Below are 26787 nucleotides of genomic sequence, written 5' to 3'. Positions count from 1 at the left end.
GAGAATAAATTAACTTCATCTAAATTTTTTAACCTAATTACTGTATTCATTAAAATACTCCAGCTTTATTTTCCTCTGTCTGATTGTGCTTTGTCATATTTAAATATGAGTAAAATAAGGAAATAACATATTGATGGTGTGATCACTCAAAGCTGGGGAAAAAAAGTCTTAATGGCAGACCATCATTTTCATCTAAAATACCACAAAATCATTATAAACAAGCTAAAAAATTACTCTGTATGACCCCTGCTCAAATGAGATGAGGGAATAAAAAATCTGATTTTTTTTTTCCCTGTTAAGTTAGCTGCTCTTTCTAAGAAAGCTGGGTTTACCTTCTTCAGAAAACACTGGGCATTAAACAAGGAACTCAAAATTCCACCAAACCTTTCCTGCTCACTGCCTGGTGAATACTTCCAAAATTTCATGGAACACTATATCCCTGTGGACACCTAAGAGAAGAACTATAGGAGCAGCAGATGAAGGAGACCATAATGTCTTCAACAGACAAACTCTCTTTCCTGACTGACCAACCGTGGACATGCCTACAGTCATGGACCATGGAATGTTTCCTATCCGTCATGTGAGTGATCTTAGGCAAGGAATTAAATTGAGTCTTAGGGAAGACTAATCAGATGACCATAGTTGCTAAAATATTTTGTTTTGTTTTCCACAAGGTCATGGTTTCTACTGAAGAGGCAACTGATTTTTATTTATAGTAGCTGCTTCTACAGGCAAACAAGGAAGTGCCCAATACATAAGTCATTGAAGTATGCAAATATGCTCTGCTGGAGAGCTTCTACACATACCAATGCAAGAGTTTCTATTTTGAATTTTGTGTGCCAGAACTAGAGAGTTAAGGGAGACAAAAGTAGTTAAAAGAACTGGAGGACAATACTGCTCTTAAAATTACAATTTAATTTATTTACAAATTTACCAATTACAAAATCCTGATATTAGGCAAATAACTATGTTATATTTAACAAGAAGTCTGTTTCTGAGAAGGTATCAAAGTTGTTAAGCCTGTTGTATCATACATTGCTGAAAAATGAAGCCAAAAAGTAACTTAAGCTTTCATAAAAATATCACTTTCTAGAAGTTCTTCTGCAAGAATGACTATATATGCTAATAACAAAAGATATTTTACTGTGTTTGAAGGGTGGTTGTAGTTAATGCAACTGAAAGAAAGGATGTGTATTTTCAGTCACAGAAGTGGTGGACTGATGCTTAATTTTCAGGCAGATCACTGACACTACCATAATTTTTCACATCCATACAGGCCTCTTTCACTTGTGTCTGCAATACCTTAATTACACTGCTTGTCACTACAGCTATAAAGAATCCAAGTTCAGTGTTAGTGTTACAGCCTTGCAACTGCTACTCTGAAGGTTAATTGTCAAAGAAGGAATTTTCCAAAACAGTCTCTTTCAAAACTACTGTACAAAATAACCCCACTGTGTAACATATTAAAGTTCCAGAAAACAAACCTAAAAGGTTTTCCCTTGAAATGCTGCATTTATTGAGTAAAAGTCTGCTTTTCCAGGTACACTGGCAAGACTACTTCTTTAATTGCAGAAATGCAAGTATTGAACAAGAAGTTTTCATTTGTGTTACACCTTGAAAGTGAACATCTGAGCATAGGATAGAGATCAATCCAATTCTATTCACAAGCAACAACATGAATACCAGCAGGCTTAAGAGATGCCAAGCAACAACCTTTCTTTTAATTCCTCCCTATATTTAGATTATATTTAGTGCTTTATAATATTACCCCTTTCTGAATTTTATCATAGGGAGGACATTATCTCACATATTTTCTATTTTATTTTATACTAGATTTTCACTTCATGATCTTTATCATTGTAGTAGGCAAACTTTCCATAGTTCAGAGTGATATGAAATTATCTTTCCCTTCTTCTGTCAGAAAAGCAGCGGAGTGGGAGTGGAATATTTCTACTGACCACATTAGGTCACATCACACACCAAATCATTTTAATTGAAACTTCCAACCCATTTTCTCATCTCTGCCACTACACTTTTCTCTATGAGACAGTCATTTCCCTCTTTCCAGTGAAGTGCTGCATAGGAATTACTGGACATGGTCGCTGTCCCAGAACTTTAAATCAACTTGCAGCCATTCCATTCCAGCCTTGCAATGCATATAAAGAACAAGTAATTCAGTTCACAGAAAAGTGTTGATAAGAAGCAGAAGTAGAAAGGAGAATTTTGATAGGTTTCTCATACTCTGCATGTTAATGAGACTCACTATAGTCAAAATAACTGGACTTCATGAGCTTTGTATCCAGATACATCACACTGCTAGTCAGGAACAGCAGGACAGTTATTATCTAAAGCCAAATTATTCTTCTTCAAATGGACGAACCCAGACTAGAAAGACAGTATTACTTATGTTGCTGTGCAAAAGCTCTATCATCATTGAGGATGCTGTGAACACTCTTAAACTGAGTGATAGAAGAAACCAATTTTCTGCCCAAGAGGACTGCAAACAATTTGACAGGCTGCTTTCTTTTCATCTGTGGCACTTCAATCTGCTGTAATATATACATACAAGCTGAAGAAAAAGTAGAGCCATACAAAATTTTCCATGCTAGACTTGTTTTCCAATTCCTGGTGTGTGCATTCAGATCATCCTGCCCATATAATTTTTCTGCAGGTAGAACAACAGGATAAATTCTCAAAGTTTTCTCTCTCTGAACTGGTCTTAGAAGTGCTAAGCAGTGTTTAGCAAACATCTAAAGCAGAATACTCTTTCATACTTGTTGCATGTATCTCTGTGAAACAGAAACGCTTCAGAAGAGAGTTTTGTATAAATAGTTAAATGAGAAGTATCTGCTCAATTTACAATGGATGATATAAAGTTATCCTCCCCTGCTTCCTCCCGCCGCCTTAAAAATATGAGGGGGAATAAAATATTTCTAATGAACCAAACCAACCAGCACAAAAAACCCCAGCTCTCCGAAATGGCTCAGCAAGTTATTCCAAAGATGGAAATTGTACGACTTCTGGTAAGACACACTGTTGTGGCAGAAGCCATTACTAGGCCTCTGCTCCCCAAATGCCTGCATGAGTTACCATTTCCAATAAACATGCCTTTTTCTGTTTAAGAAGGAAGAATTATGTGCTGTTGTAAATTTTTGTAAAATTTACAAGGGCACACACACATAATGGAACAATACTGTAAACCCAACGCTTGTAACTAAAAAGCACCAGCGAACAGGATAAGCTCTGTCTTATTTTGTTCGAATTGCTCCGGCTTCCCAAACGCAGAAAAATATGACTACGTATGAAATTATAGGTAAACAGAAGAATAATCAAAGATCTCCTATTACTGCTTAATTTTCTGCAAAATCCAGACATTAAAAGCAAACAAGTACTCACTACAGATAAACAAAACCAACCAACCAACCAAAAACCACAACAAACTAACACACCAAACCAACCAACCAAAAAAAACCCCTTCCAAAAACGCAGAAGAAAGATTTTTGACCTTAATTAAGGAAGCCTGCTTACCTTAATATACATACAATTTTTTTAATAGCACATTGGACAATATCCTGGGGAGAAATGCCTAGATCTCCAACAGCCACTTGCAGCAACTGCTGCACCATGTCCAGGGGCTGACCATCTATACACATGGCTACTGCTTGCTCACGGATTTTTTCTTTCTCCGACCTTGAAAGATCATATAAATAGCCATACTTTTGTAGTGTGTCCTGTGAAAACATAATTTTTGGAACACTAATCAGTGTACTTCTTATTTACAGGGCTGTATCAGTCTTCCTTTCTGCTAGGATTTAACATATACTGAGACAAAGAAAAGATTGATGGAACTGAATTTTCAAAACCCAGGTCAACAAAAGCAAAGGTGGAAAATACTAATAAAATATGACAAAAGATTAATGTCTATCATTGCTAGTCATGGTAACACTCAAAGCAAGCACTTGATCAGTAATCATTACCTGTTCGCTGCTTTTCAAGTAAGTGATAAAACTGTGAGTGAGTGTTTCCAAATGAGCAAGAGATTGTTGCAAGTGTTTCAGAGTTTCTTCATAAGCAGCAGACCGGTTTTCAACATCTTTCATGTCATTATCTGAAGTTTTTTTTCTTGATTTCTCAGAAAGATGTTTGACTGCTTTAATAGCCTTCTTAGTCACTTCTATCCTGGCTTCAACTGGCAGCTGAAAAAGATTGTTCAATTATTTATTCACTCATTACCTGTACACTACTGTTTGTATTACAGAAGTGCCAAGAGGTCAGGTGGATCCATTGTTCCACAACACAGCATAAAACTAAATGAAGTATTTAATGGGAAAAAACTTTATTTCTAACTCGTCATTTATTTAAGTGATCAGTATTCCATTACTTTCTTCTGCTGTCCTTCCTTTTACAGATCTTTTTACTTGTTCATTTTAAACCATATGAAACTTCTTTTCCTAACAATATTTATTATTTCGTCAGACTGCCACCTTATAATCTTTTAATTCTTCATTGAGAGACGTCTGAGATACGCTACACAAGACTGACTGATAACTCACTTAAGGTTTGTCAAGTTTAGACCACTGTTTAAAATACATCTCTAAGACCATAACCATAAGCAAAAAAAGCAGGAGGATCTAGAATTTTTATATCAATCTATTTAAAGCCCAAGTTATACAAAATAGTAACTATACAGTATTTTTAAAGACTTGTGCAACTATATGTATCTAGGCATTAAACTGAAACAAAGTCTGACTTTCTTGTTTCAGGAAAGACACAGCTTCAGCTGTAAGTCTAAAACAAAATCTGAAGTGTGATTTCAGACATTCATGTATAATTTGTTCCTTCATAACTTCAAGCACAGTTTTAAGGATGCTTGCAATATATTTTCTAATGGGTGGGAGTGTCCTCTGCCTGAACTCTTAAAAGTATCTAGTGCTTTGGGTTAACAATCAGGTGTTTTAGTTACTGGAATACTGAAAAATAACAAACAATTTTAGCTTTCAAGTTGAAATACACAAGAAATAGAAAAAAAAAGCTTGAATCTGTATGACACAGTGAATAGGAAAAAGGATGAATTACCATAAAAGAGAGCAATTAAACTGCTGTAGCATTGTTCATACAAAGTCCAAGAGATGTTTGCATGATGAATTAAACTACCTACTTGTAAAGCCATAAAAAATTTGAAGAGGATTACTTAGTGGAAAGTTACAGTTCACATATTTTCCCCCTCTTCCCTAGATAAAAAGTCACAAGTGAAAGATGTAGAATTCACTCCTGGTTTTTTGTGATGTTACTGTGAACCACACTAATGGTCTACTGGGTATTTTTAATAATGAAAGCAAAACGAGTGGACATTATTGTTGGAGCTAAGAAAATTTACCAGTTTTAACACAATAAGGGAATTTTACTATACAGTTTCAAATGCAACACAGTTCCATTCCCACTCTAAGTGATTGAGTTTGTTACTGTGAACAAGGTGTCAATATCAGGTTTTACTCTAAGCAAGGAAAAGTTCATAGTCTCCACATCACATTAAAATCTAACAACCACAGCTGGATTTATATATCCATTTCATAAACATGAAAAAAGAAGAAAACAGCTACATATTTCATTTTTCCTCTTCTGGTGTAGATTCTAATGTTCAAAATGCAATTAAGAGAGATACAAGAGGCAAACAATTTAAGTATGCCATCTAACTTACATCCTAGAGAACAGTGTCAATATACTGACAGTTTAGAAGTCATGATGCCATAAGCACATGCAGAATAAAGTATTTAGGGGAAAAAAAAAAAAGAAGAAAGAAAACATGTTTTTCCCAAGCCTATTTTAATTTTGCATTCACATTTGCAGAGTGCCAAAATGCAGCACTATGAACATATCATTTCTCTTGTTATTTTATTCCAAACCATGAATAGCTCTCCTCCGTACTTCTAGTCAGCTTCAGTAATGAGATTTGGTATCAGAGACAGTGATAAAAATGTAGCTTAGGGGCTAGTTCACTTTGTTTGCATGTGAAGTGAAGTTTTATATTTAAAAAGCTTTTGCGGTTTAAAAAGATCTTTACATCTATAGGCTATAATGTGTAATAAAAAATCTTAAAAATCTCTTTTCACACCAAAGAACATCACATACTATTTCACCTCAACAGATTTTACTCCTCAGGGTAAAAACTCATCTCATAAGCCCGTTCTCCTCAGAGTACGTAAGTATTTCTTAATAAAGCATAGTACAAGTAACATTAACTTGCACGTGAAGATGTTGACCCTGCTACTCTTACTGCCAGTGATTAACATGCAAGTGTGGGATTATGGAAACAGCTCCATTCCTTTTAATGCCACAGGAACCTGGGATCCCAGCAACACTGAAACGCAGAATGGTTGGAATGGACCTCCAAAAGGCATCTGCTTAAACAGAGCCGCCTAGAGCCAGTGGCCAAGGACCACGTTCAGGTGGCTCTTGAATATCTCCAGTGTGGGAGGACTCAACAACTCCTCTGTGGAACTTGTGCCAGTGTTCAGTCATCCTTATAATGAAAAATGGGTTTTGATGTTCAGATGAAACAGTTGGGTCCAGTTCCCATACTTGACACCAAATCACAGAATCAGAGAATGGCCTGGGTTGGAGGGGACCTTAGAGATCATCCAGTTACATCCCCCTTGCCATGGAAAGCACCACCTTCCACTAGACCAGGTTGCTAAAAGCCCCATCCAACCTGGCCTTGAAACACTCCCAGGGATGGGGCATCCACAACTTCTCTGGGCAACCATTTCTCCTAATGCCTAATCTAAAATGACTCTCCTCCAGTTTGAAGCCATTCCTTCTTGTCCCGTCAGTACACGCTCTTTTCTCTCTCCATCTTTCTTGTGGGCTCTCTTCAGGTACTGAAAGGCCACAATTAGGTCATCCCAAAGCTTTCTCTTTTCCAGGCTGAACAATCCCAATTCTCTCAGTCTTTGCTCATAGGAGAGGTGCTTCATCCCTCTAATCTTATTCAACTCTTTCTTTGTTACCACTGACCATGACATTGGACGGCACAGGACGCACCTTTGGCCAGCTCAGGTCAGCTGTCCTGGCTGTGTCCCTTGACCAATTTTTGCATACCTGCAGTCTACTCAGGGCTAAGGTGTTGAGATAAATTAAGCCTTGACATTGTACAAGCAGTGCTCAGCAAGTCAAAATTCTGGTGTGGCATCAACACAGTTTCAGTCACAAATCCAAAGCACAGCCCCACTGAGGCTGCTGTGATGAAAGTTAACTTCATTCCTACCAGACCCTGTAAAATTCAGCTGGAGAAAGTTTTAATGTATGCAAGGAACCAGTTAAAGAAAATACATTATTAGAGAAGTTTCCTATTATACACTCTTGAAACAGATTTAATTAAAGTAACTATATAAATGGAAGGCACAAGAAAGTACCTTGAATTGATACTAAAAAAAGAAGTACTGTCAATATCCACGAACAAAACAAGGTCAGGCAAGGCAAACCAACAGAACTGGCACACAGTGGAAAGTGATAAAATGAAGCCAAGTAGTTAAAAAAATAACATCTGAATGCAGTCACGCTATGTGAGAACATTTCTTGTACACCTCCAGGCACTGTCATGCTCTTTCTTTTTCCTTAGTATTTTATACAACATTAAGTCAATCAGCCAGACAAAAGACAGTGAACATATTCTGGTGTAGAGGGATTCCTTATGGAACAAGGGCATATGATACCCCTGGAAAGATTGGACAACCCAGGGTTGCTGAGGAAAGGCCCCTGGCTGCAGGCAGGCCTGGAAAGCACCTGGCTGCAGGCAGCCCTGAGAGTCCTTGGCAAGGTATACACTGGCCAGCTCCCCCCTGATTAGAGGCTGTCTAGAGGGACTGGGGGTGAATCTTTGCAAAAGTAGATATAAGTTGGCATAGCTGAACAATAAAGGGAGAATGATGCTTAATCGTATTGGTGTACGTGTCGTTTATCTGGCCAGCTCTCCAGACTCGGTCCCTATCATTCTGGGATTTTTTTTTTTTTTTTTTTAAACTGGGCTTTTTATAAATGTTATTGTTTATTATTATAATATATATTATATATTAAAATATTATTTATATATATATTATATGTTATTATAACATATAAATATGTTATTTTAAACAGCATTTAGTGTCTGAAGTCAAGAAAACAATGCAGGTTAATATTCAGTTATAACAGGTTCCCATTCCACACCTGTTCAGTACGTGGTCAAAATGTGGACATTGTATTCCTGCTGAAAAAAGCAAAAAAGAAAAGAAAATGGTCAAAAGAGTATTACTGACTCAGAGAAAATAAGTCAACCTTTCAACTAAAATCACTAAGTTGCAAGAGAATTTCTTTTTAATCAGAATTTGGAAAAGAAGTTATTAAAGACGGAATGTTAAACAAAAAAATGTCATCAGCTGTTGTCTGAAGGAATGTGGCCAAGTCTACGGAAGGCTGCAGGAAAGTACCCATGTAAGGAAAATTTCAGCTTCTCTTTCTCTACAGAAGACCTGACTGATGATACCACTGCTTTTTACTCTGCTTTTCCTATCTGACGCTGTAGCCTTTTCTTCCTAATCAACATATTGTGCCAATCTACATTTGTAGTGTGTGTTCAATAATGAAAACACAGTGATTAAAAAATATTGTTTTCAGTTGTGTTTTCGTTGTGCTTTTGTTGTGCTAGGCTTTTTTTGGTTGATCAAAAAACCATCAGGGCAATGACCTATGAGCTCTGAAACAGATGGTTCTTTGAAGACATAACCAGCTCTCTGACACAATGAACAAAATGCTGGCAATGAAGGAATAATAAAAAAATTAAATCCACAAATTATCTAAAATGCTTCACAAAGATCACAGAAACAGGAACAAATGGGAAATCATCACGACAAAAAGCTGGTATGATCATTGCTATAATTAAGAATCTATGACATCAGTATTATTTAAAAGCAAACAGAGCTGCTGGGAAAAAAGGTGACAGATTCAAAACGCATGCAAAAATATATGCAGTCATTCCAATGAATATCTGGAATTTCTCCCATACAGGAAGCAATCTGTTCCATACACGCAAATAGCCTATTCTTAACACTATTGAGGTAGAATGACTTATTATTTAGTCAGAAAGACTTAAATAGTTATACAGAGTTAAAAGCATTTCTGACTAGAAGTGCCACAAGCAGGAACCTTCTCAACTGCTTGCAGCAGCAAGCCTCTGTGGTCAAGGGATCAATACTTCAGTCCTTCAATGTGTGAGGAAGGTACTGACAGAGACTTAAGGTCTTTGCCTGTTTCATTTACCACAAACACACAAAAAAAAAATGGCATCAATCTTTACCTTCTTCAACTACATTAACCATGTTACTTTGAGTCTATGATTTACTGAAGTCCCACTATGATGCATCACTCAGTTCCCACCACACAATGTCACCCTTCCATGAACCCTTAGGACCTGGGAACTGAATCTCATCTTCCAGGTGGTAACTCATTTCGACTGATTGCAAGAAACATGGGACAAAAGAATCTCTGGCCTCTTAGAGCTGAAAGTACCTAAAACTGCATCACATCCTGAACTACAGTCAGTGTAACAATGTTAGTTGCCTTTTCATAAATGCAAACTCCTCATCCATTTCTCCAATTTAGACATTTTCTCAATCCCTTTGCCCAGTCAAGCACTGCTCATTCATCCACCTTCTCATTCAGTCACTGCTGGCCCAATTCATGAGAAAGCTAAAACAAAGAGGATGCGAAAGGAAAGAGGTGACTAAGAGGGCCCCTGTCAAAGCCCATCACATTCCTGTCTTTCTCAGGAAGAACAAGAAGTTGCAGAAGCCAGCACTAAACCCCTGTGTTTTCATTCCCTTTTGCATAATTACACATTCGGCTCCTGGGTTCTCTGCCATATCCAAGTGACACACAAGTAGAAGCAGCTGCCTACTGCTTTGCTGGCCCATCCCTGCCTCCCCTTACTTCTACTGACATACTGAACAGCAGGAGACATTCTGATGTCTGTTTTTTTAAGTTCCTGCATGGTGACAACAGCAATGGTACCTCTGAAGCTGAACTCATGTAGCCTACACTGCTATGTAGCCAACGTCCCACTGCCCCTTAGCACTTGAGACTTTTCTCAATTGTTTCTGACCAAAAGGGGTTTTTCAATGGAGATACTGTTCCACAAGAATAACAGTGGAGTGCATCTCATCATCTCCCTGACTACTCTCTCTCTCCTTTCCCACCTTCCCCTTCTGACATTTTGAAAGAGTGGAAGAGAGCTGAGAGGGCATGCAACATTTGGTTTTTGGGGTTTTTTGCCAATACACCTCTCACCACTCCTAAAAAACCCACTTCACTATCTCACTGTAAGCTTCCTCTCAAATTTCCTCTATGTGAGAAAGCTCAGTTGTCTCCATGACAGCACAAATTATTTCTTGATAATGACTATGGTTTTTTGCATTCTGACTAAGAATCAGCACTTCCGTGAAATACCTAAATGTGCATCTGTTACAGGAATAGGAAACTGATATAATAAAGTATTTGGCCATAGAACTGGGCTGGGAAGAAAGCACTGAATTAGAGATTAAAAGAGTGAGCACATGACCAAGGCAGCGTCAAAACACTTATGATTTAAGTAACAGGTGCAAGCCAAAAGGCAGCTTTTATGTATGAAGCATTTTTCAGATGAAAGGTAGAGAAAAGAGACCTCAGAGATAAGTTTCCAGCGTCTATGATGACAATTTCTCATTGTACAATTCTACTTGAAAAGGATCAGTAAAGTCAGTATTTCCTTCTCGTCTTTAGACAAGTCATGACCTTGCTACCTCAGTCCAGGGTCAAGTCTTGCAATTAAAATCTCAGGACAAACCTCAATCTTTGCTCATAAGCATGAAAAAGTAACATTATGAGATGAGATAAAAGGGATCAAAACACCTAAGCCAAGACAGTAGTTCTGACAAAAAGGCTTCAGAGACAGCTGATGGACCTAGAGATAAACATTTTGTTCTACTGTGACAGTCAGATCACAGCACAAATTTTGTGCTGACAAAGCTTCTTATCTTCCCATTTTTTTCACCAAATTCTGTTACAGATACAAGTTAGATGGGTTCTAATAACCCTATACTAATATTGTGGGAACATTAAAACAGTAATTAAAGAGGGAAAAAACCTGAAATTTACCTCATTAAACATAATGAATAAATATCTCAGAAAAATTGTCACAAATCAAACTAAAGAAGATACACACAAAACCCCCTGAAGAACACTTTCTCTATCACCTTTTCATTTCAGATAAAGTTAGTGAAGATCTCCAGATCTTTTAATAAGGCAATTATCTACAAAATCTCATTTCTCTTTTGTGCATCACAGTAAAGATACGTAAGAAACCATGGGTAAAAGTTTATGCTAGAAATATCCTTGCAAGTAGGTTTCACTGGGCAAAAAGAAACTCCAGATCTGGTAAGATATGTTACACACATAAAAGTACGTTCTTTCAAAACCACGCTTTCAGCCAGATGGAGATTACGACAGATTACAATTTATATTATTACGCTGCTTAGAGACCACATGCATTGGGCCAGAATACTTTCTCTGTGGAACATCTTAGTCTGCATGCAAAAGCCTGGTACTAAGCACAAGCCTGTGGAACAATGAATTTTAGGATGAGCACAAATAAATAAATACAACCACCACAACATCTGGTGGAGGGACAACACAATGGCACAGGCAATCCAGGAGGTTCCTGGAATGCACTCATGACAACGTCCTTCTCCAAGTGATGCCAGAACCAACTAGGAGAGGTGCTATGCTGGAACTTGTTCTCACCAACAAGGGCGGGCTGGGGGGGAGTGTGAAGCTCAAGAGCAGACTGAGCTGCAGTGGCCATGAAAATCCTTAGTGCAGCAAGGACGGTACACAGCAAGTTCCCTGTAGCGGTGCAGGTGGCTGCAGCTACTCTTTGTCCTGAGGAGAACTCAGACAACCAGCTGTGGTGGTCAGTCACGGTGAGAACCCATGATCCCCTTGTTTTGCCTTTCGCATGTTTTCCCCTGATTGGGTAATACTTTGTTGTCTTGCTTTATGTATGAAGTTATGTATATTCATTTCCCTTCTTTAATATGCATTAGTTTTAGAAAGTTCCTTGTTCCTCAACGCCCCATTGAATCCTTCCCTGAGTCCCTCCTATGTGTTGTTCCCATTGGTTCCCTTCCTGTCAATCCCACCTGCTTGTCTCTATCCCATTGGCTGAGATCCCTTCCCCACCTATTCTGTACCCAGTATAAGATCCCTGGACCCTCCCACCAATTGGTCTCTTCGTCTTTGTCTTTTCACCGGGATACACCTGTGTGGAATACATATGGAGAGCCCCCTCTCTTTCTTCTTTACCTTTGCCTGCTTAACAGCGACAGAAGGATACAGCCCCTTCAGGGTGAGGAGCTCTACCCCTTTTCATTGTGTGATGGGCACTGAGTGCCGCCTTCCAGAGGCGTTTCAGCGTTGACCTCCGGGCTTCTTTGTGTTGGCACGCAAGGGGTAAAACCCCCTTCTGCCAGCTCCCAGTGGCTGAAAACCCCTCCAGTTCACTACTCTGGACTTCAGGAGAGCAGACTCTGGCATCTTCAGGGATTTGCCTGGTAGAGTACCATGGGATAAGCAAAGAGGGACCCAAGAATGCTGGCTGATATTGAAGGATTGCCTCCTCCAAGGTCAGGAGTAAGGTATACCAAGAAACAAGATGTCGGGAAAAACACTAGGAGGCCTGCATGGATGCACAAGGAGCTCCTGGAAAAGACTCCAAACACCAAAAAGAAAGCCTACAGAGGGTGGAAGAAAGGACAGGTACCCTGTGAGGCAGATGGAGGAACTGTCTGAGCATCCAGGCATTGGTTAGGAAAGCTCAAGCACTGCTAGAACTAAATCTTACCAGGAACCCCAAGGGCTACAAGAAAAGCTTCTGTAGGTGTATTGGTGATAAAAGCAAGCTTCACTAAGGGCATATCATGCCTGACAAATCTGGTGGCCTTCTATGACAGGGTTGCAGAATTGGTGGATGAAGACAGAGTAACTGGCGTCATATTCCTGGATTGGTGCGAAGCATTTGACACTGTTCGACATGAAATACAAACTGGAGAGATGGATATGACAGATGGACCACTTGGTGGATAAAGAATTGGCTGGCTTGGCTGCGTGCAGGGAGTTGCATTAAGGGCTCAGTGTTCAAATGGAGAGCTGACAAGTGGCATTCTTCAGGGGTAGGTATTGGGACTGGCACTGTTTAACATCTATGTCAAAGACAGGGACAGTGGGACTGACTGAGCCCAGAGAAGACCACAAAGATACTCAGAGGGCTGGAGCCACCTCTCCTATGAAGACAGTCTGAGAGAGTTGGGACTGTTCAGTAAAGAGAGGAGAAGGCTCTGGGAAGACCTCAGAGCAGCCCTCAAGCACCTGAAGGAGTCCTGCATGAGGGCTTTCCAAAGGGCATGTAGTGGTAGGACAAGGGGGATGGCTTTAAATGAAAGAGGGAGGTTTATATATATTATAAAGTATTATGTAGATTAGATTACAGGTATATGTAGATTATATATATGTGCCCTAGATTATAGGTATATATAGATTAGATAAATGGAAGAAATGCAGAAACCCCCCATGGCAAGGAGGATGGAACCAGATGGTCTTTAAGGTCACTTCCAACCCAAACCACTCTAGGACTCTATGAAATACACAGTATCTTAGTCTCTGTTGAATAAGAACACAGGGACTTTGGGGTTCCATCAAAACTCACATATCCACAGAGCTAACTCCCCTAACTGAATAAAAATCCCCCTTTTTTTTATACTGGCAATCATAAAAAGAAGAGGTCGGCACAGCAAGGTAGGCTTACAAATTTATCTTTAAATACTGCAAAATGAAAAATATAACATTTACTAAGACTTTCTTCTTGATACTGTATTGAACTCATATCCTATATGCTTCACATGAGGACTAAAATTCTTAAAACATATCTGCTTACCTTTGTGACAGCTTCAGAAGAAAAAGTAATTTCATCCATGAAAGTAACAACATCATCTGGATCAAGTCTATCAAAGTATTTCGAACACATATCATATGCATGTAGCCACTCATCCATGGTTTCTGGTATTTTTTTAATGAGATGGTGATCACCATTCCAAAAAAGTTTTTGCAACCACACAGCGTAAATAGAACTTGGTGACAGCATGCCACCATCTTTTTTAGGAATTCTGGGAGCCAGTTTGGAAATAGATAAGATATTTTGACTTGTAAGGATGGGCTCCAGTGTTTCCAGAGGGTTTTCATTTTCATCTGTTAGTTTTTTGTAATTAAGACCTAGTGACAGAGGGAGAAAGAGGTAAAAGTTACTCATAATTAAAACTACTCACACTCCACAATTACACATTAAACAATGAATACACCAGTATCAGCAAAACTAAAAAGACTCTAGCCCATCACCTTTTACAAACATATATACTGACAGACTGGGATTTTATGATGTCCTGGTGCATGTGAAATCTGTCAATCCATGGCGAATATTTTAACATTATATATCAATCCAATAAGGGGGAATGGGTTTACACTGAAAGAAGGTAGATTTAGATTAGATATATGGAAGACATCCTTCACTGTGAGGGTGGTGAGTCACTGGAACAGGCTGCCCAGAGAAGTTGTGGATGCTCCATCCCTGGAATTGTTAATTGTTCAAGGCCAGATTGGATGGGGCTCTGAGCAACCTGGTCTAGTGGAAGGTGTCCCTGTCCATGGCAGGAGATTTGGAACTGGATGATCTCTAAAGTCCGTTCCAACCCCAATTGTTCTGTGATTCTATGACAAAACCTAAAAAAAGCAGATTCTCAAAGAAGCAAGAACATACATATAGTATATAGAATCAGGCTAGAACTTAAATATAAACCCTAGAAAATCTCATGCAAGTCAAGGCATAAATCTTCACTAATTTAAAATATATATTCTGATCATGGAACAGCTGGTACTTACCACTTAGCAAAAATTGCAAGGCACTAACTACAAATAAACTAAATAAGGTCAGCTAGACATAGGACATGTAGATCCATTTACATCAATATTCATATAATCAAGAGTCATGTTACTACTCTGGTTCCTAGAGGAAGAACATCCTTGCAAATTAATCTAGCAAAACCAAAAGTATTTCTATCAATGATACTATTTTATTTTCTTTGCATATAATTCCTAAGATAACTGACTTCTATTGCCATGTTCTTATTCATATACTTCAAGCCTACAACCTCTACAAACACTTAGACGTTGTTCCTTGACTCCTATCTCTAAACTATGCTGAACACTGAGAATTTTGATTGGGGGTGTAATACAAAGAATTAATTTTTTACCACACAAACTGACTAATTAATGTCTGACATATAGTCCCAGGACATTTTCTTTACTAGCTTTGAAGGTAAATAATAACTTCTTGGCTGAATTTTCTTTGGCAAGCATCACAGAACTTGAGTGTTGAATAACATCAGTAAGAACTGAAGGTTATCCCTCCTCTCCAAAAAAATTATTGACTTTTTTCTTATTGCAATACATGAATTCATATGGACTATCTCTTTAAAGTCTGTGGCACAGTTAGTGTACAATACACATGAGGTTCCAATATTGAACAATTAATTCATCCCCATAGGAGGTAATGCCATACAGTGGGTATTTTTCATTCTGAAACTGGATTTGGAGTTGTACAACTAAAATTCAAGATAGTACCCAACTAACAAGCAAATTGAAAGTAGTATTCAAAATTTCGGAGTCCTTAGCAGCAGTGTATTTTACAGTAATTGTCTGAAAATGTAGGACTACAAACAATGCTGTAATTCTGGAAAGGCAAAAGGTGACATCAAGGGTAAAACACAACATAAAATTATCCTCTTTAAGACAAACAAACACACAAAACGCATAACGTCCCTAATATATTCTTTAATTCAGACTCTTGAAAGGTAAATTGTCTTAAGTCCTTGGAGAATATTCATGTTAAACTTGTAGTGTTAAAAATCATACTCTAGGAACTTGATGCTTCTCATTTAAACTTGCATCACTAAGAGAAACCTGTTCTTAACTAGTTTGTTCTTGCTGTGATCAAATATATTTTCAGTAAAACAAAGAGAAGGAACTTACACCTATATTAAGTGTATTCATCTCCTATGCTCACAGAAAAAAACAATTACCTGGAAAACATAAACTATCTAAGGATAATCATGTCAATACTTACATAACAGAACAATAAATACAGCAATGAAGAAAATGAACAGGTACTTTCCTACCTGGTGCAACAGCTTTGAATTTTTTCAGGAGTCGGATGTGAGTTTCAGGTTTAAGAGTATGATTTACCACTTCTGAGCAACCACAGTTTTCCAGGAGTGTAAAATAGTAAAGCAACCGCTGGTGATCCTGGCCTTCAATACTTGGGTAAACATATTTAACCATGTGTTCATGGAAGGTTTCAGGACTGGTTTTCAAAGTCTCAAACAGACCAAGACTTTGTGCTCTTTCTTCTATTTCCAGTGTCGATAACCTGTGTTTAGAAATAACTTTTACTTAAAGGCCTGGATGTGCCATGAAAGACTCTTACAGGTGCACACCTTTCCTCTCTTTAAGGTCCCACTCACAAATATTTAGATAATTGTATGCTCTATAAACAAAAGCTAAGCAACTCTTATTTCCCGATCCTGTTATCTGTTGACTTGGATTGACATGCAGATTAAGGGTTATGAATACTGAAGTGGAATTCAAAGCAGGATTTCACATCTGTGAGTATAGCTATATGTAAAAGGAAACATACATCCAAGGTATGTGTAAAGGAAGACTTTATTAAGCAAACCAACCAACCACTTGTGGCTGAATGATGCTCAAAGATCCTATTGCCCAGTTAGAAGTTTTCCCAATCCATTACATTCTATTTTCTGTAGTTGATGAGTACCTGTGCATACCTTGAGAGATATTATCACTGAAAATTGGCTCTTGCCCAGCAATTAATCTATTTGACACTATTATTCATGCTTAGGACACTTTGACACTTTCCCACATTGCTTCTCAAATTGTCATCCACGAAAGCTTATGAAAATATCAGCAAGCTTTGGGTTGATCTCAGTCAGTCCCACTCCTTCAGGAAATTCTTTCCTGAATCTTTTGAAAAGAATACATTAGCTCTTTCACAGTATGAGTTCAGACACCTCCAGCAGACTACATAAAAGATAATCACTCCTTTTTCCCTCAGCTGGGAGAAAAATGAGTGCATATCATCTTAAGTTTATATCTTTCTCAACTTAAAGATTTACCTAAACCTGACGAAAGAAGTAACCTACAGATGGTTCCTACCTCATGTCTCCCCAGAGTCCAATCATATGGCACGTTAGATAGTACATTTCATTTGGAAATCTGATGTCTTCTAATACCATTTGATTTTTCCTCTACCTTTAAAACTGATGAAATTAGAATTTCATCATTTTTCCCCCCAAGTATACATGCTATAAGTTAGTGTTTCTCTTTAATATCCAAGTAAAATGCCTCTGTTTCATTCCTAAAGATGATCCTGTTACAGCAAATACCACAAACACAACCTTCTCAGTTTAAAAATTAACCGATTTCCTAGGGAGAATAAGATATTTTTGAGTTATTTTTATATCTACAACCTTCCCCAAGATTGTTACCCTTGCAAGCACTATTTTAATTCTATACATCCTTCTTATTTGTTCATTTTTCTACAATATGAATGAAAACAAGTATGGTATTAATGGAAATAAAGCACTCTTCCTATCAGGCAAAACAGAGACTTGGATCTGATGTATTTCAAGAGTGTGATCTGACTATTTTTTTTTGTGTTCATACCCAAAGTTCAAACTAAAGGCTAGTTGAGCATTAAATTATATGAACAGGATTGGCAGATGTTTGCTGTGTTTTTAGGGCAGGGCTGACTGTGGATAGGAAGAGTTTATGGTGTTGTTCAGAGAGATTCTGGAGGTTCTGTGATAGGCAAACAATTTCATGTTGCTGAAATCATAAATTGCATTTTATACAGTTTTGATAATCAAATGTGATCAGATTCTTCAAAAGAGATAATAACATTTCTTTTTAATTTTTAAAAAATGTCATTCTGAATGATTTTTCAGACTCATATTCCACAAAAAACCATGTAATATTTCTTTGTCATCAAGTAATCAAAGAAATAGTTAAAACAAACCATGTTAATACGAACTATGAAGCTCTTCTAAGCTTCTCCTTATGTAAAGTGGCTTATAGAAATACTGCGAATTTGGTTAAAGAGATTAAGTCTTAGAATAAACTTTTCAGTTCAGAATGAATGCATAATGAAACATGTATTATTAATGCCATAATCCCAAGATTAAAATATACTGTAATGGTCATATGCTGTCAATCAATTTTAAAATGAGATTATGATACAACGAAAGCATGCTCACCAGCATATTATGCTATTATACATCAATTTTCAAGGCATTTTTGAATTTCACTAGGGAAAATATGGTTACTCTGTACTTCAGTGATTTCACCATTCTATGAATACTAACTCACGGAGGACAAGAACAAAGAAAATGATAGAAAACTGCTGCAAAACACTTTAGGTAATATTCTATTCCCAGAGAAGGCAGCTGGCTCTTTCACATTCACCCCGTTGTTGCCATGTTTATATCCTGTCTGTTTTGTTTTAAGCAGTAAATAATTTAGCAGCATCAAAATTTAGAGGAGACTTCTAGATGACTTCTCTATTTTCTGGAGGAGGCAAAGAAAATCTCAGAACATTATTTCATCTTCTCCAGATAATTCACCAGGTTTTGTTTTTTATTCCTCATGTTTTATAAAATGTTTTAATCCTTTTAAATTAATAGTTAATGTTAAGAGAGGTACAAACACTGCTGCAAGCCAAAGGTGTTTTAAGAATTTAACACTCGAAACAAACCAAATTAATTTGATCATGTCTGACAGAACAGTAGAGAAGAACAGCTGCATTACACAGGGAGTTCTATATCACTGTCATCTGCATGTGCTATTCAGGCAAGTAGCTTGGTCTTCTATCAAATGAGTTTATTCATCTTTCAGTAGGCAAAAAGTGCCTGAGTGACAAGATGTCAGAGGTTAAAATAAATATATTAATTAACAAATAAAGGCCCCGGAGCCACCCTCCCCTTATGCCAGACCAGTGCCAGGTCTGGTCTGCCATAATCTTGTAGGCTAGAACAGTTTCAGTACAACATTCTTAAAAGAAAAAGCGTGCTTCTATCAAAAAATGAAGCTGAAATGAACAGATGCACAATGTGAATAGGAAGCTCCAATATATTTATTTCCTCTACTATTCTGTAGAATAGAGGTCAATAAATATCAAAACTCTTAAAAAATAGAGAAACTATCATGTTTCAGAACGTATTACAAGGACTGTAGCAGTAACTACAAGATAAGTTGCTACTGGAAGAGAGAACTAAATATTGAAAGTTGTGGAAACCTGCATACTGAAACAAAAGTCCTTGAGTACTATGAAGAACAATAAGACACATATGGACTTTTAACCTTGCCTGCAACACCAGTTTTCACAGCTGGTTACAGAAGCATTACGTGGAAAAGACAAAAATTCCCATACTATCCCAACACAAGACAAATGAACACACAACCCAAACTCCACCTCCAATATAATTCATTTCTGTCACAAGTTAGCATTTATTTCTGTGTAACAGAATTGTATGTGCATTTGCAGAGGAGACAACTTACCCACTGTCAGTGAATAAAAATTCCAGATGGGTCATGTAAACTTCCCAAAGTGGAACACTGTATCGCTGAGCCAAAGAAATAGCAATTTTATAGACATTTTCTTCAAGTGTTCTGGTAGAGGAGAGACATGAAAGAAAAGTTATGTTAAGCCCTATGAGACATGACATGAAAATAAATCCTTACGTTAGAAAACTCAAGATTTCTTCTTTTTAATTTTTTTTTCATAAAACAAGAACATAGAAAAAACTTTAAATAAACATACATTAAGTGTGTCTTCCTGCATTTATTTATACTTAGTGCTCCATTTGAGAAAAAAAAAAAATAGAAGAAAAAAACAAATGACAGAGATATTCCAAAGACAGGAACCTACTCCACCAAACACTCTGGTTCTCAGTGGCAGCTTCTATTCAACCCTGTGCTAAGGCAAAAATTTCAGTTTTCATTTCATTTCAATTACAAAGTGATGAGGGATGTAACTTGTCACAGTTAGGATTTATCTGATTTTGTTGCAATACGTACAGTGTTTTAGCACAACTGGTATATAAATCCTCAAAGCTCTTTCTAGAAGTTCACAGACAGAAACACTCTTAGTATTTGTAGACTAAAAGGTGTGAAGGTGTCCAGCTCACTCTGTCCTAAAATATTAAAAAAATGCTTTTCTGTTATTGCATAATCCCTTTGACAAAACAATAGATGGAGAACATGGTAAAATATGAAAGCCTAAAGTTAACTTCATACTGATTTTTACTAAGCCAGTATAGTATGGTTCAAATAGTTCAATAGTTCAAATAGAATGGTTCTTGTTTTCAGGCTGGCATAGAAGCAATACTGTTAAGGCTACTGCTGGGATTTTGGGGTTTTGGTTTCAGTTTGGTTGGGTTGGGTTTTTTCTCTTCAGGATAATTCCAAGAAAAACACTATCTGTGTGTAATTACTTCCTAATAGGCCTGTCATGAACAACTTCTTTAAAATGTATTTAATGTGAATACACGAGGTGGCTCTACTTGAGCAGGGACGTTGGGCAAGATGACCCCCAGAAGCCCCTTCAAAGCTCAACCATTCTGCGATTCAGTGAAAGAGGAAGATGGTATGAATGGTTTAGCTGCAAAATAATCCAGTCAATCATACAAATCTGGAGTGGCTCTTGGAGCTAATGGTATGCATTCCTCCTGGAATTTTATAAGCTATACCACAGTCCTCCCTTCCTGTCTAAAAGTGGCATGCAGTGGCAGCCTAAGGCAATGGTGGTTTAAGGAAATGATACCATATAAATGAAGAACAATAATTAGCAATTTATTCATTGCCAAGATAACAACAAAAACAAGCAGCTGTTGCACAATGAAAAGCTGAAAAAAATTGTCCATTACCTCGCAAACGATCTTCTAACATTTTTATTTACACACCCCTTTTCATGCCCAGCCCTGACTGTCTGTCACTCTTCGCCTGAGGACTGCCAAAGGAGTCCTCACTGAAAGCTCCAGCATAGGCACACTTTGTATGTATTTTGTTGGTGTTTCACCAAGACTGGTGCAAAACCTATACCCTAATATTAGCAGAGAGTAAATGAAGGGTTATGGATTCAATTAGAAGTTACAGATCCATTTATTTGAGCAACATTTCATTTAAGTAGAGCAGATACATAGAAAAAGCTCCAACTGTAGCAGCATTACAGTGTAAAACTGTAAAGCAAGTAAATTATCTTTCTAAAGGTCAGCACTACTTTCAATTTACTCTTCTAATTTAAAGCTTAAAGCTATTCCGTTCTAAAATAGAGAAAACAAACCTAATAGACATTACTTACTCTGCCAATCCTAGTATTGTTTCTCTCTTGTACTGTGCATCTGCTGTAAATCTCTGCACGTCCACTCCTTTGCCAAGCCCTTGCAGAGTCTTAGCTTGAGTTAAGTCCATTAGTCGTTCATTGTAGTAATGCAGCTGATTTATCCAACTGGAGACTTCTTCAGGCCAGTCTGCATGGGCATACTGAGTAACATGCCTTGTGACCATCTGAATCACCTTCTTTGGATCAGCCTGCAAAAATAATTGACAACAAACTAAAAAAAACCCCATAAATTCTGAACAAAATTTATCAATATATAATTGACCCCTGTGTTCAGAACTAGGAGATTTGTTTCCATTTCTGAGAAATTTTAAGTAAACAGAATTTAACATTTTCTGTAAGACCTATTTACTGTAATATTATCATTTATCCTTTCGGAATGTTTTAGTCTATTCCATATGATACAAGTATTTAAAAAAAACAAACACACCTCACCAAATTAATAGTAACAAGTGTTTCACTATGACTGAATTTGTTTTTAAATTCCTTGTTTTTATTTACACTAAACTAGGCAACTGATTGGTCAAACACTGAAATCAAAGAAAAGTTACTGAATTTCTGATATAATTCTATTATACAGAATTGAAAAGAGGAATAGCTTTTACATGTTGAGCACTGATACTTTCAAAGAAGTATTGCAGGATCCACAAATTACACAAGGCATTGCCTAGTCCCTGAATCTTCAAAGAATTAAATATTGATCATCTATGGACTACAGGAACCTTAGTTTTGAAAATACCTTAATCACAAATAAAACTTATTTCTCTGTGTTAGAAATTACAAAGCAAGTGCATCTCTTATAAACCATTAACTTCTGTAGTCAAAAACCCTCATAGCAAAGCAACAATTGAGATCACAAAGCATGAAAAATGAATGCATGTACTGTGGAGTGTTCCAAATTATCTCAAGATCTGGACAGTGGCTATGTCTAGGCACCTCCACTTGACCAGAGCTGTGTGTAATATGTAAATACTTGGCTTACTCAATACCTTGATTTCTCTCTTCCATGAAAAATGAGGCCACCAGCAGCTCAATGCCAAAAGGAAGCACTGTGACTTCTGTGTGGCATCCACTGAGGAAGGAGGACCTCCAGAAGAGCCACCAAAAATACGTGGGGATGCCAGTGTAGTTGAAATATTTTGTAAAAGAAACAGCTGATTTAACTGCTGTGATCTCAAAAATGTTGAGTGTACCAGAGCAGTACACTATGGTTTTTTACTACAGAATTATTCTGCTACATTAGAAGAAAAACTGTGAACATTAACTAGAGTGCACAGCTGGGTAAAACATGCACCTAAGTTTAAACCTTAAGGCATGCTTTTTTTTTTCCATGACTTGTTGGTCATTCTAAATTGATTTTTTTTTTCAAGTCTTAATTGACAGGCTGCTCACCAAGTCACATTAAATGCTAAAGGGCATCCTTTTTCCTCTCCCCATGATACACTTCCAAAGCCCTCCAAACATTGCCAACTCATTGGTTTTATAAACAAAATCAGTACTTCTTTCAAGGCTGCTTAGGAGATTGGGAACAGAATAATAAAACCTCATAAAAAGAGACAGGCAAGCAGAGCAGTGCCTCTACAACACAATTATATCAGCTGGAAAGCCATCCACTGCTTATTATGTACCCTGGTATCTCATTTTATGTGATACACTAGAAAACAGAGCATGGAGACAGCGAAAGTCAGACCAAGACAAGGAAACATGTTTAACATAACTGCCTAAAACCTCCAGTCCACTGAGAAAGGCAGGTTCCTCTGACAACCTATGAGAATAAATTTGCTCTCTATTGTTAGGTTTCCACTCTCTCACATTAAGTCCCCATTTGTTATATCTCCATGAAATCACTTGTGTGTAATCTTCCATGCTGCCTGTTTGTAGTCCCAAGGAACACCTTATTTGGAAATAATGTCTTGGGGTCTATTGATCTTACTAATGACAGACTTAGAATAAAAGAACCATACCCTGTGTGAATACCCATGTATATATAGCCACACGTATATAATGCAAAATAAAGGTGCAGACACTTCAGTCTAGAAGATAAAAGTTATACATTTAGATTAAGAAAACACAACTGAAGTTTTTTTACTGCAAGCTATTGCCAAAGATTGTCTTATTTTCTTTGCCACCAGAAATCTTTCAATCAAGCGTTATCCTCTTATCTCTTAAAAAACCTATGGCCCAAACTATCACAGCATATGAATCCAAAATTAGTTTAGAGAAATCCCAGAGTCTTCTGTTTGGTATCAAGCTGCAGAGAGCTTTTATGTCATAATTTTAAGTATTCATTTCCTTAATATCTTCACGTTTAATAATACATATCTTTTAGAAGACATGCAAAACAATTTCTACCTCCATTAGATATCTAATTCAATTAGGCATGATTCTTGTTATAACAAACAGTAACAGAGACAAATCACTACAGCTGTATCGCCAGTTTTCAAAAAACGTTTTAACAGTCTTTAATTGAAAAGACCATAACAACTAGCTAGTCATAGTACCTGGCCACGAAGAAAATCAGCAAAATCAGTCAAGTCTGAATCTTACTGCAGCATTCACAGTTTGTAAATTCTAGGACTTTTTTCAAATTGTAATAGACAGCAATTTGTGTAAATACAAATTAATTTTGACAAGACCAGTAAGATGCCATATTCAACTTGTTCCCTTTCTAATGTTACCTGTCAAAAACCACACCAATAACCCCCAAACAGCTCCAACACATTTCTCTCTGTTGGTTTTTCAGAGTCCTTCAGACAGTTAGAAACTGTGCTTAGGTGTTCGACTCCCTGATTTGCCAGATAAATCTCCTCCAGTACTCCTAGACAGACATTTGAACAAAGCTTTCTCTCCTGTGATCGTTGAGAAAGGGCATTTTACATACATACACAGTAAACATAGGGTAACTTTCCACAGAAGCCACAAGAGCTGACCCAAACGTATTACACCCTTAACTCAGAAGCCTCCACAGCTTTGCCAAGGGAAATCCCTCAGGAACACCTCCCAATGCATTTTACTCATCTAGTGGGCTAACATTACATTTGTGTTGACATAGGCCTTATTTAGGAATTAAGGAAAAAAAAAATTAAAAATGGAGAGAAAGGAAAAAGCACACATCACTTTAGCAGAAAGCTAATTTAATTTCATGCTATTAGGTGTGATTTACCCAGCACAGATCAGGTATCTATCCCTATTGCCCCACTGGTCATTACCAATAAGCCTCAGCTGGGATTCAGCATCCACCTAAGTACATCTTTTAGAGCAGCTATTTCTCTTTGACCACCCTCTGGAAGTGACACCTGTGAAGCCCCTCAATCTGTGTGCCACTGTGACAGAATAAAAGCAACACTGGTTTTAAAAGGAGATAGGAGGTTTTGATCTTAGAATGTCTTCACTCTTATGCCTGAATTAATCTTCAATTTATGGGGGTTTTCTTCCCGGCAAGTTGGTATGTCTTTTTTCCTCTTCCAATCTATTTAAGACTTAATTCACTCATACATGTCAGAAACAAATAACCAAAAAAAGTATGAGCTATTATGCTGTTCCTCTCCAGCTCAGGAAGTGGCAATGATTTTACAACTATGGTAATACTAATAAAAAAAATAAAATAACAAAATAAAAAATGAAACACTCCACTGTGAACCCTTTAGCACTGAGATAATATTAGATCACTGTAAGGCTGTTTGGATTGCTTACTTCTTTTAAGACCAAGAATCCATCCAATTCTTAAAAAAAACTATATTACTCTTCTAATTTTTTTTTTAATGTAAATCATCTAGAGAGTGCAATACAGAAATGTTCAGAAAAACTGATCAGAAAAACTGCTTAGATCAGCAGAGGTCACTCCGCTCATAATCACCCCAAAGACAAAACTGACACTGTGGACCTTTCTGGATCGAGGTTACAAAGCATTTCCATCACCTTTGGAACTGTAATCCTTTGGCAATGGCCAAAAGCTGCAACTGCGGTCAGCCACAGAAATCCAAAGGAAAGGCAGAGGACACGCTCCCTTGTGCCCAGATCCTTGCAACACCAGGTTTGTTTTACAACATTTTAAGAGATCCTAAGAAAGAAATCATGCTCCAGAGGGAGTTAGTTACATACACCAAGCAAAATCCTCATGGTTATCAAAACAAGGAGATGACAGCACATGAGCAAGGGAGACCAGGGAGCAGGGTGCAACATTCCTGCTGCAGACACAGTTGTACTTTGCCCATTTCCCTGCCTCTGCAGCTGCTGCCCATCACCAGTGTAGCTGGGATCCAAACCACACCTCTAGAATGCATGCGTATTTCAGGAAGAAGAGGAGAGCTCCCCCTAATCCTTGTAGCAACTGCCACAGTCCCTGCTGCAAGAGATTCAGTGTGCTACAAATTTGATGGAGGGGAAGGCAAGAAAAGAAGAATCAAGTGAAGCACATGAGACAATAATTTTCCTCACATACTGAAGCAGGAAAAAAGACTTACAGGAATGAAATAGTTCACTCAGGAAGAAAAATCCTGAACATGCCTGCTCACTCAAGAAATATACTCCATCTCTCCACAGGACAGCTTTTCATTAATTAAATTGATGACACTTGTCTTCAAGTTATATTTTTGTCATGCTGTGAGTCAAGAGTACAGTAACTTAGATACAGCATCACATGAATTTGAGGTGGCCAGCCTTCCATATCACAGCTGTCTCACATCTGATCCGCCCAAAGCAAAAGATAAAGCATATAGCTAAGATGGAAGACCAGAACATCTCAGAAATAAACCTTTACTATCACATCACTCAACTGCAAGGATACCTCAACATTATTGTCCTTTTGCTGCTGCAGCTGCATGTATTGTGTGACACCAGTTTTGTTCAGGATCAGCTTTCACAACCATTTTTTAAATGGGTATAGGAAGCAGCAGATCTCATCACTCACCAGTGAAACCGTACCAGGTCAATATGTAAGAATACCTACCAGAATGCCTTTTATAAGCTACAAGATGCATCAGGATCAAGTTGAACAAACTTATTTAAAAAATTAAGTAGAGAATCCATTGCTCAGCTCATCTCTATTATTAAACCTATGTGTCTTAATCAGTCAGACATTTAAACAATATTCTCTTTCAGATTTAAAATCTTAAATCATCCATCAGAAGTTTTTGTAACATACTCTAAGGTCTCAGCTATATTTAAGTATAATGGTTTTAAAGCCTACCCATACTCTTAAAAAA

At 37.5% G+C, this 26787-nt stretch overlaps 1 protein-coding gene across 3 annotated transcripts in view; it reads right to left on the bottom strand.

Annotated features, from left to right (window-relative positions):
• NBAS (NBAS subunit of NRZ tethering complex) overlaps positions 1–26787 on the bottom strand; it is a 166111-nt gene that overhangs the window by 45910 nt on the left and 93414 nt on the right. For all 3 annotated transcript variants that reach the window (XM_032104139.1, XM_032104137.1, XM_032104138.1), the window contains 6 exons: positions 21545–21774; positions 19744–19854; positions 16290–16540; positions 13997–14331; positions 3978–4196; positions 3529–3731 (listed from right to left, as the gene is read on the bottom strand). In XM_032104139.1, the coding sequence (XP_031960030.1) occupies positions 3529–3731; positions 3978–4196; positions 13997–14331; positions 16290–16540; positions 19744–19854; positions 21545–21774 (1349 nt within the window). The remainder of the gene's footprint in view (positions 1–3528; positions 3732–3977; positions 4197–13996; positions 14332–16289; positions 16541–19743; positions 19855–21544; positions 21775–26787) is intronic.

This window comes from Corvus moneduloides, chromosome 3, assembly GCF_009650955.1.
Source record: "Corvus moneduloides isolate bCorMon1 chromosome 3, bCorMon1.pri, whole genome shotgun sequence".
Taxonomy (NCBI): Eukaryota; Metazoa; Chordata; class Aves; order Passeriformes; family Corvidae; genus Corvus; species Corvus moneduloides.
The sequence above is the reverse complement of the archived record's forward strand: the minus strand, read 5'-3'. Positions and strand labels throughout refer to the sequence as shown.